Below are 10704 nucleotides of genomic sequence, written 5' to 3'. Positions count from 1 at the left end.
CTAGAAACATTTATCAATGAATTAATTTTGCTAGAGTGTTTTCATGTTTGAAGTTTTTAACATTTTCTTGCTGTCATCAAGGTTTTTAATTCAAACAATCTTCAAGAAGAGGGTCCAGAAATACTGCTCTCCCCATGGAACATTTTCCCCAAAGAGTCTAGACATATTGTATCATTATATGCATTTTCTCCCGTAGTGTATAGTATAAGGCACTTCAAACAATCCACCAAATTCCCCTGGAATATCTAATCAAGCTATGATGTAGGGGCACCTGAGAGGGTTATGACAATAAGGATTATTTTCCATTTACTTTCAAGTCATCTTTAGTTTTTGTCGTTAGTTGCTCCTTTGTATTCAGGTCAGGTCGTACCAAAATAATGTAACATTTGGGGATGAAGATGCAGCCCAGCAGTCCAGCACTGGAGGCCAGGATGGAGAAGACCTGCACGGCCACCATGTACTTCCCTTTGGTACTCAGGTAGGTGGGGACAAAAGATACCCAAACACTGCAGAAGACCAGCATGCTGAAGGTAATCAGCTTGGCTTCATTGAAGGCCCCAGGGAGGTTCCTGGCCAGGAAAGCCACTGTGAAGCAGATGGCAGCCAAGAAGCCCATGTATGAGAGGGCACCATAAAACATGGTGACAGAGCCTTCATTGCACTTCAGAACAATCTCTTCTGGCTGGGAGTGAGTATCAGATTCAGGGAATGGGGGAGAAACTCCCAGCCAGGTGGTACAGATGACAATTTGGAGACCAGAGCAAGAAAGAACAATGGAGTTGGCCAAAGTCTTTCCCAGCCATCTCCTCACAGCATTCCCAGGTTTTGTGGCCAGGAAAGCCAGCACCACTGTGATTGTTTTAGCTAAGATGGAAGACACTGCAATAGAGAAGATGATGCTGAAGGATGTTTGCCTGAGAATGCAGGTGGCTGCCCTTGGACGACCAATGAAGAGGAGGGAAGTCAAGAAGGACAGCAGGAGAGAGACCAGGAGGATATAGGAGAGGTCCCGGTTGTTGGCCTTGACTATGGGAGTTTCTAAGAATTTGATGAAGATTGCTAAGATGAAGGCAGTGACCAAAGACAAGAAGAGGCTAAATGAAGCGAGGATTATCCCCAAGTCTTCTTTGTAAGACAAGAAGGTTACTTTCTTGGGAATACATTTGGTTTGGTCTTTATTTGGATGCTGATCTTCTGGACATCTTGTGCACTTCTCTGCATCTGGGGAGAAGACAGACAGACCTCAAATATTAATTTTACATGACCATAATAAGACACTCTTTTTCAATATGCATATGAGCTATTGCTATGATACTGTCCTTTAAATCCAGGGTTTGCCGAAGGGAAAGTTTTGTTGAAATTTCTCTAGTGAGAATATGGAAGGAGAAGAAGCAAGATCAATAAAATAATGTTGATTTGGTGATTCACCAAATAATGGTGAAGTTCGGAGTTGAAACAAGTTGGTTGGAGTGGACAAGAATGTTCCAAGGAGGGGAAGAGACTCCTAGGGGCTATGTCACCAGACATGTTACTTCCAAGATAATATATGAGCCCAGATCGTGATCAATCTGAACTCCATGGTTTTAATCTGTATTATTTTCTCAGTGATTGGCTGGTGTGTTACTGGGTTTCCTTTCTGGACCTGAATATGCAAGGAAGATAGTTGATATTATTTGTATTTGGCCAGTGGGATCACACAGATGGGATTTTTTGGGGAAAGTTGCAGTAAAATACTCTAAGGATACAAGGACCCTTGGAAGGTAGTCAAAGTGGTTGTTTAGGAAGACCTGAGTATTGTAGAACTCTCAGTGCCAAAGATCATAACATGTTTCTTCTGCAATAAATTGTAAGCAGAAAGTTGGCCTTTATTTGCAAAATCCAGGCTGCAGATTCCTCTTTCTCCCCTTCCCACTCCTACTTCAGAATTTTCTTTGAGGCCAGCTTCCCACTGTTGTCCAAAGGAATTTCAAAATGCCAAATCTGAGTTCATAAAGTTTGCAAAGAAAAGAAAAACAATAGAAGAGACAGGAAGAGAGCCAATCCTCTCCTGTTTTGAGTCTCAACTTCCAGTTCTCATCATAGTCCACAATAGGGCATTGTGAGATAAACCACATTGTGAGACAAACCACATATGCACTGTTTTGGAACATCAAGACTCAAATACAAAAAGCTAGGATTGGAATTTTGACTTTGCAATGCATGGTTCATTAATTTGACATTGTGTGATTAGTACCAGGTTCCTGTGCTCAGCCCTGAAGACATAGGAAGGTGTTGAGATGGGCTGGCCTTCACCAGACAGGTTCCTGCAAAGAGACTGGAAGTGCAATGATGACTTAACAAAGTTTTCTCCCCAAAGGTCCCTATTGTTGAGTGAGGGGCCTGGGATGGAGATGGCATTGATTCTACTCTTAAGTGATGACTGGCCAGAGTAGCATGGAGGTAATGTGTCCATCCCAATTCTTCTTCACCTCTTATTTATTTCTTTAATTATTTATCAAGTTGACAGATGCCTCATATCTCATAAGAAGTGACTTTGGATAGTGTACAGCAAAAAAAAAAAAAAAAAGAAAGAAAGAAAAAGTCAAAAGCAATCAAATTTAAAAAAGCATAAAATAGGCCAGAGAACAAGAAGGCCATATCAGGATCTCACCAGTCCCCTCACACCCCCAGGTTTGCTGGCATAGCCAGGTTTTGAGATACTTCTGGAAAATAAGGAGGGATGGAGATGACCTCATTTCAGGCTGGGGGAAGGATGGACCTGTTGTCCTTCGTTCAGACTCTCACAGCTTCCAGATATCAAAGATTCAGACTCTTCTTGGCCTCTCAGTGGTTTTTGATACCATCAGTTGTGATACTTTTTTGGACCAGCTATGGGAGTTGGGGGTAGGTGGCACTGTACTGTGTTGGTTCTCCTCCTTCCCTCCTGGGCAGGTTCCAGTCAATGTTCAAAAGAGCTCCTACCATGTGGGGTGCTGCATGTATAGCCCTTCCTTCCTTCCTTCCTTCCTTCCTTCCTTCCTTCCTTCCTTCCTTCCTTCCTTCCTCCCTCCCTCCCTCCCTCCCTCCCTCCCTCCTTCTTTAATTTCTATACAAGGCTGCTGCGTGAAGTCAGCTAATGTTTTGGAGAGAGGTATCACCAGTATGCTGATGATGTTCCATGTTACATCTCCATGACACCTGAGTGATGTTCTGGACATCCTATTCCAGGATCTGAAGGGGGGAATGTCAGTCAGAGTGCAACTGTTTGGAACTTTAGATGCTGGGGACCTTCTATCCATGGTGTTGGATGAGGTGGCACTTCCTTAGACAGAAATGATGCACAGTCTGGGATCTGCCTCACAGCATGAAGAGCAGAGGCAGCCATAACCTGGAGGGCCTTTGCACATGTTATAGAGTGTGACAGTTGTGCCTGTTCCTGGAGTAGGAGGTCCTGCTCATTCTGACTCATGCCGGTGTGACCATCTATCTGGACTGTGTAGTCCACTCTACATGGCATTGTCCTTGAAGAGCATTTAGAAGCTTGAACTGGTGTAGTGTTATGGCTGCTACATATTTTTATTTTTGTATCACTACCATCATTTTTAATTTCTTTTGATTTGGTTGGCTAGAATTATTTGTTGAGATGAATGGCTGTGCAAATTGAATTAATGAATAAATACATTTTATCTATATTATTCTAGGATTACATCTATATCAAATCTGAGATATAGAAATCTAAAGAACTACTTGATGGCAACAAAGAGATGAAAAACCAAACTCTTGGCTTCCACTTTATGACAATCCAATTGTTTGATACTCATATTTGCTAACTTTCCTTTGAAAACCAATCCTGTGTGGAGTTCTAGCCTTGCCCATTGCCCAGAAGATCCTGTCAGCCCCACTTTGTAGACCAAATCTGGAAATCAAATCCACAAGAAGGCAAGTACAGAGTTGGAAGTCTTCTAGCCCAACCGTCTGTTCAAGCAGGAGACCTCATAGCATTTCAGACAAATGGTTATCCTATCTCTTCTTAAAAGCCTCCAGAGATGGAGCACCAAATCCTTTTGAAGCAAAGCCATTCCACCGATTAATTGTTCTGTCAGAAAATTTCTCCTTATTTCTGGGTTGGCCCTCTCCTTGATTTGTTTCCATCCATTGCTTTTTGTTCTACCTTCAGGGGCTTTGGAGAATAGGTTGACCCTCTCTTCTTTGTGGCAAACAGGTTGACCATCTCTTCTTATTGGAAAACAGCTCTTATGTCACCCCTAGTCCTTCTTTTCATTAAACTAGACATACTCAGTTCCAGCAACCATTCTTCATGTGTTTTAGTGTCCAGGCAACTAATCATCTTTGTTGCTCTTCTCTGCACTCTTTCTAGAGTCTCAACATCTTTTTTATTTCATAGTGACCAAAACTGGATGCAATATTCCAAGTGTGGTTTCAACAGAGCATTATAAAGTGGTACTAACACCTCATGTGATCTTGATTCCATCCCTCTGCTAATGACACTAGGGGTCCATTGGCTTTTTTTGTGGCTGCAGCATACTGCTTACTCATACTTAAGTTATTGTCCTCTAGGACTCCAAGATCCTTCTCACTTTTATTAAAATTGGCACTAATAACTGAATCTCGCAAACTGAATTGGCTTGTACCCCCTGCACCTTCTTATAGCAACAGCACTTAGACTTATATACCACTTCACTGTGCTTCACAGCCCTTTCTAAGCACTTTACAGAGTCAGCTTATTCCCCCCAACAATCTGGGTCCTCATTTTACCAACCTCGGAAGAATGGAAGGCTGAGTCAACCTTGAGCCGGTGAGAATTGAACTGCCAAACTGCTGGTAGCTGGCAGTCAGCAGAAGTAGCCTGCAATACTGCATTCTAACCACTGCACCACACTGCAATAGTTCATCAAATGAGGGAAATGTCTCTGAGCTGCTTCCAAATGTTAAATTCACATTCTAAAAAATGTTTTAGATTCTTTTGTCTTCATGCATATCTCCATTAAATTCCTTCTGCTGTAAAGACCTTTAACCAAGGTTTGCAAGTTTGCTCCTGAACATTCCTGAACGGAAATGCTTTAGTGATTATTCTACTCAACCTTCAAGGTCTCTCTCTCTTTTTCATTGGTGTCTCCTACCTTCCTGTGTGGAGATGGTGCCTTTTGCGCACATGATACACCTGTAGCAACAAAGAGGGCTTCCTTCCAGGACCACCTTGACTTGGCCAAGATGACAGCTTTCAGTACACCTGGAGCGAGGCAGCGACTGAACAAGAAAGAGAAGGAGCATCAATTATTGATGAACAGGTATTGCCACAGTCATGAACTGTGAGGAAAACAAATTCTTGGAGGAATGTGCTAGCAAAACAGAAACACAGGAGGAATAGAAAATAGAAATACAGAAGGAATAGAACAGGGCTTTTCAACTTTTTCACCCATTGTACCACTTTTAGGATATGGGAACATCTGAGTACCACCAGTTGCCTAGCAAGGTGTCAAAAATGTGATGACCCCCCCAAAAGGAAAAAAGTGATAAAGTACAGGCAATCTTCGACTTACAACAGTTCGCTTACTGACTGTTCGAAGTTACAGTGGTACTGAAAAAAGTGTCCCCAAGCCACACCTGAGCAAGACACCTGCCTGCCCACCCGGCGGCGCTCCTGTCTGAGGTTTTCATTGTTGTGAGCATTTCTGTTGAGGATTGGCAGCAGGGGGTGGGGTGGGGTCCTGTTTGGTTTGTATTCCCCCCATCTGCTGGGTGGTTGCAGCAGGTTTTGGTCACTTCACATGACCCTGGGACAATATGACCGTCATAAATATGTATCAGTTGCCAAGCATCTGAATGTAAATCACAAGACCCTGGAGATGCTGCAACATTCCAGCTGATCAGTGCTTCTTCTGGGCTCAGCAGAAGCGCCAGGATCAGTGCTGCTTTCCAGCTGATTGGTGCTTCTTCAGGGCTCAGCAGAAGCACCAGGATCAGCGCCGAGCTCCAGCTGGAGCCTGGTGCTGATCCTGGCGCTTCCGCTGAGCCCTGACAGTCCCGAAGAAGCACCAATCAGCTGGAAAGTGGCACTGATCCTGGCGCTTCCGCAGAGCCCTGACAGCCCTACAGCTCCAGCCATCTCTCGCTCAGGCTTGTGGGGTGCTTCACCAGTTCAGCTCATTCCCCTCCCCCACTACCACTTTTCTAGGATGGTCGCGTACCACCTGCCAGGTGCCAATGTACCACAGGAAGTACCTGTACCACTGGTTGAAAAGCCCTGAAATTGAAAACCAATAATCAAAGCTCACTGCAGTATTTATTTATTTAACAGTGCACATTTCTACATTTCAGGAAAAGAGAAGAAAATCATGCAATCATACACAATTGTCAGTCGGATTCTCCAATCTATTCTCTGACCTTTGAATTCATATAACTTAATTTTATTGTTTTGGCTGGAAATCTACCAAGAAGAAGTTTTCTTCATTACCCAGTAGACAGTAATCATCCAATCAAATTTGCTCTATACAGGGTGAAAATAAGGAAGAACGAGGTAGGATCTGAATCTGGCTAATCCACAATAGACCTCTGGAATCCCATTCAGCAATTGAAGGAGCCCAGCAATTTCATTGGAAACAACAGCGATTCCAAGTGATCCTTCATCCCAGCTCCACCCATTTTCCATTTTCCAATTGGTTCAAAGAATGAAAGAGAGGTTGGAGAGCATTAAATGAAGACTCTCGGCTTACCTGGTTAAACCTCTGGAACCAATTTGTGGCCTTATGGTCAAGGATGAATTCAAGATTTTTGGACCCCTGTGGTCTATCTATCCTCCCAAACTTCACTGCCCCGAAGGACTTATTAGGAAAGGGCACCCAGTTCACGGTATCAAATTTGGCAGAAAGATCCCCCTTCTCATCCAGAAAAATTCCCTCCATGCAACTATTGTAGAAGTGGGAATCTCCCAGGAAAGGATGAAGTTACAATGAGAAAGAAAAAAACAATATGAGAAAAATGAAAACAAGTTCTATAAGTAGAGTTGACATCATCCATATAACTCCAATTCAGGAATTACCAGAAAGGGGGTGGATAACCAGCCCCAGTAACCTCACAAAATGGAAGAAGATTGAAAGATTAACATTCTCACACCATATCTTTAATGCCAGAAGGTTCATCTTCAGGAAGTTTGAAGGAAACCAAATACCTGCCACATCTGAAGGACCAGCCTGTGACCTCTTTCCTTCATTGTTTTCTGCTTGGACCTGGATAAGTAGGCAGCATGTGAAGCCCGAGCAATTGCCCAGGCAAGGTTGTAAATACCGTAGCCATCCAGAGAGAGGGTTTTTTCCACCACCTCTTCCTGCAGGGTCTCCAGGTCTTCATTCTCCTGGCATCTCATCCTTCCTTTCACAGAAAAAAAGTGTTTGGAATACAAACAATTGAATGCCATTCTTCCAAAATCTTGCATAGGGAGAAAAAATGTTTCATAAACATATTGTGGTCTTCTTTGAGTCTGAATTAAGAAAGAGAAGAAACCTTGGAGATGCCGGGGAGTCAGGATTTCATGAGATAAATTCATGAAGAGGTCCCACATTGCTGTGGTAATCCAAACTTTCGCCAGGATAGGCTTGACAGTCCGTTCAACAAACTTTTGCAGTATTTTTATACAGCTGTAGAAATAGCGATTTTCTCCATAGTATATTAACACATTGAACTGGTTCCACAAGTGAAGTGCCTCAGTGTATAGCAACGACAATTTCCAGGACAATGTTGGGATGCTCACAGAGAATGCTACACAAATTGTGTTCCTGGTTAATATGGGGTTGATAGTACGTAGAAATCTTTGTCCATTCTCAGTGTCTGGTGCAAGGAGACCGACCCAATTCCACCAAAAATGTTGGAGCAATTTGGCAATTCCCCAATACAAGTAATCTTCTTTGGGGACCATTCGGTAGATGAACGGGAACCGAGTTTTATCATTCAGAGTTTCAGACACAAAACCATAACTGACCTTATAAGAATGGAAATATTTTGGGGTCAAAATTTACAGGGTTTGATCTTTTGATGGAAGATCATTAATATGCACATACTCAAACACACTTTCACACAGATATAAATATAAATATTGATGTAGCTGAAGATCACTATAAGTGTTCCACCAAAATTTAAGTGGACAATATTTCTCAGATGCTGGAATAGTTGATTTCTGCCCTAGGTGAAGTGATGGAGCAGGTTGTCTCAGCTGTCCAATTCACCTGTTGCAATGTATGAACTTGAAGAGTTTGGTAATGATAAGAGGAGTTCCACAATGGTTAGTTCCACAGTGGAACAGAGTGCCTATTTTCACTTTGGCTAGATGGCAATATTTTGGGGATGCTGTTAAGAGTGGATTCCTGTACTGGAGAGAGGTTGGATTATATGATCTCCAATATTACTTCTATTCTGTGCTTCTAAAATGTGCAGAAATAGCCTCTCTGGAGGATCTCAAATGAAGATTCGGAGATGAGTATTCTATACTTTTGAAGGGTAACCGAAGGCAGGGGAGAAATTCAGTTCCAGTGTCCTCTCTGAGTCAGTGCTCTAATGTTTGGATGGCTGAGAGGTCTTAAGTGCCAAGACAATTTCCTGGTGATGACATCTGGATGGTCATGACATTTTCCTGGGTAGGACACATCCAGACTTGGCTTTTCTCCCCATTCCATTCATACCTGTGGCATTTTGTAGAGGCTCGTCATGGTGGAAATTTGCATGGAAATGTCAGACTCGGCCCCTTCAATCACAGCCAGCAGCCTCTTCTCTCTTCCACAAATGTAGTTCGGAACATTCGCCTGTCCAGTGGAGAGCAGGTTTGCCAAGGCATCAGCAGTCATTCTTGCTTCATAATAGTTCTCGTAAATGTCATAACCCAAGGTGACATTCGGCAAAACCTGGGGATTCTGATTGATCTCACGGATGGCGAAAAGAAAGGAGAGAAGGTACCAGTGTGCCGGAAAGCTTTTCCTGCACAAAGCAACAAAACAACAACACACCTTTAATATTCATTCAGCATTTTAACAAATCTTGCATATAAGCAGGATGTTAGACTAGATAACTTTGGAGATACATTCTAACTCTATCCTTACTACTACTACTACTATTAGTAATAATAATATGGTCTCAGGTTTAACTTTCCAAAAGCAGAAGAGGCAAAATAGATGAAAAACATTTCCCTAAGGATTGCTCATGGTGGAAAGGAATATTGTCTATGAAAGCTGATTCCATGCAAAAACAGTACAAAAACAACACTACAGATCTACTTACAGAGTTGCCTGGTTAAAGAGAGGCTCAAGGAAAGTTTCTGGAAGACTGTGACCTGGTCTTAGAGGCACAATCCCGCCAAGCAAGAGCTCTCCTGGGCGATAATAGTTACACACTGTATCCCGATCCTTTGTGAAGTCAAGAGGGCATTTTCTCCCATTGACTCTGGTGGGTAGCAGCAGCAGAAGCAACAGCAAGAGGAACAGCTTTGGTTTGATGGCAAAATCTCGTAGCATTTCAGGAAACAGAGCTCTCTCCAAAGAAGATAAGAGTGCAATTACAACTTTACAGGCAAGCCATTGTCTTACATCTAGATATCCTCTCCAAATCTCTGTCTGAATACATTAGCTCCAGAGGAAGCATTTATTTCAACATCAGGCAAGATTCAAGATGATCTTGCCTGTGATGATGGTTGGGCAAAATCCCTTGAGATTTGGAGGATAGAAGGAATATGATTTTCACAATTATTAGGCACCTGGTCTCTAGAAGCAGGTGTAGCATTGGAAGACAGCTGATCTGAAATAGTCAGACGTGGGTTACTGGTGTTTGTGAACTTTCCTTGAACTTTGACAACTTTTAGATCCAAAAAATTCAATTCCTATTCAATAGGAAGATTAACTGTACTGGTGTCTATGGAGATTCTCAGTCATCCAGGTAATGGTTGTCCCAAAGGTGCTTTTCCAGGAGACAACTGGACTTTCTGGTTTTAATTTGAAGACGTTTCGCTTCTCATCCCAGAAACTTCCCCACCATCCAGTCAGAACTGAAGAAGCTTTTTGGATAAAAAACAAAAAGTCTTCAAAGAAAAACAAGAAAGTCCAGTTGCCTCTGAAAAATAACCTTTGGGATATGTACTAGTGATGGTTCCTGTATTTTGGATAGAATTGAGTTGGCCTCACCACTTTGGATACTAATGACAGAGGAATGTTCTTCAGGAAAATGACTCCAGTCCCAAATAGGAATGCAATTTGTGCTGCCTTCTTGTTGATGATCTCAGGACTGACCATGGAGATTGAAATATTGCACCATGAAATATTTAATATGTGGAACGATGACAGTGACTTAATTTACTACGGGGAGATACGTTTCTTCTATAGCAGGGGTGTCAAACTCAATTTCACTGAGGGCCGCCTCAGCATTGCGGTTGCCCTGGGGGGGACTGGAAGGGTGTGGCCAGAGTGGGTGCAACCTACCTGGTGGGCGTGGATGGAGTGGGTGTGGCCTACTGGGTGGGCATGGCCAGTTCTACATCATTCGTGTCAAGAGTGCCTATGGGGGCCTGGGCAGGAGTGGGACAGATTTGAGGGTCTCTGGCAGAAGGGGGTGCCACCGGGGCAAGTGCCAAGATGGCCACCACAAAATTGTACATTGGCTCCCTGCTGGCCTGGGCCATGGCCAAGGCAGAGGGGGCCGTTCCCTCGCTGTTTCCAGGATGGCTTTGCG

The 10704-nt window shown here is 43.1% G+C and overlaps 1 protein-coding gene across 1 annotated transcript; it reads right to left on the bottom strand.

Annotated features, from left to right (window-relative positions):
- Nucleotides 1–295: 295 nt before the first annotated feature.
- On the bottom strand, nucleotides 296–10268 carry LOC114922792 (vomeronasal type-2 receptor 26-like). The gene is made up of 4 exons (XM_029284763.1): nucleotides 10161–10268; nucleotides 8673–8909; nucleotides 5121–5247; nucleotides 296–1221 (listed from the first exon to the last, which is right to left on the bottom strand). The coding sequence occupies exons 1-4, from the start codon at nucleotides 10266–10268 to the stop codon at nucleotides 296–298; spliced, it is 1398 nt and encodes a 465-aa protein (XP_029140596.1).
- Between the last annotated feature and the right edge of the window lie 436 nt (nucleotides 10269–10704).

This window comes from Protobothrops mucrosquamatus, unplaced genomic scaffold (assembly GCF_001527695.2).
Source record: "Protobothrops mucrosquamatus isolate PMUCROS unplaced genomic scaffold, P.Mucros_1.0 scaffold910, whole genome shotgun sequence".
NCBI lineage: Eukaryota > Metazoa > Chordata > Lepidosauria > Squamata > Viperidae > Protobothrops > Protobothrops mucrosquamatus.
Note: the sequence above shows the minus strand (reverse complement) of the source record. Positions and strands in the feature narration are given on the sequence as shown.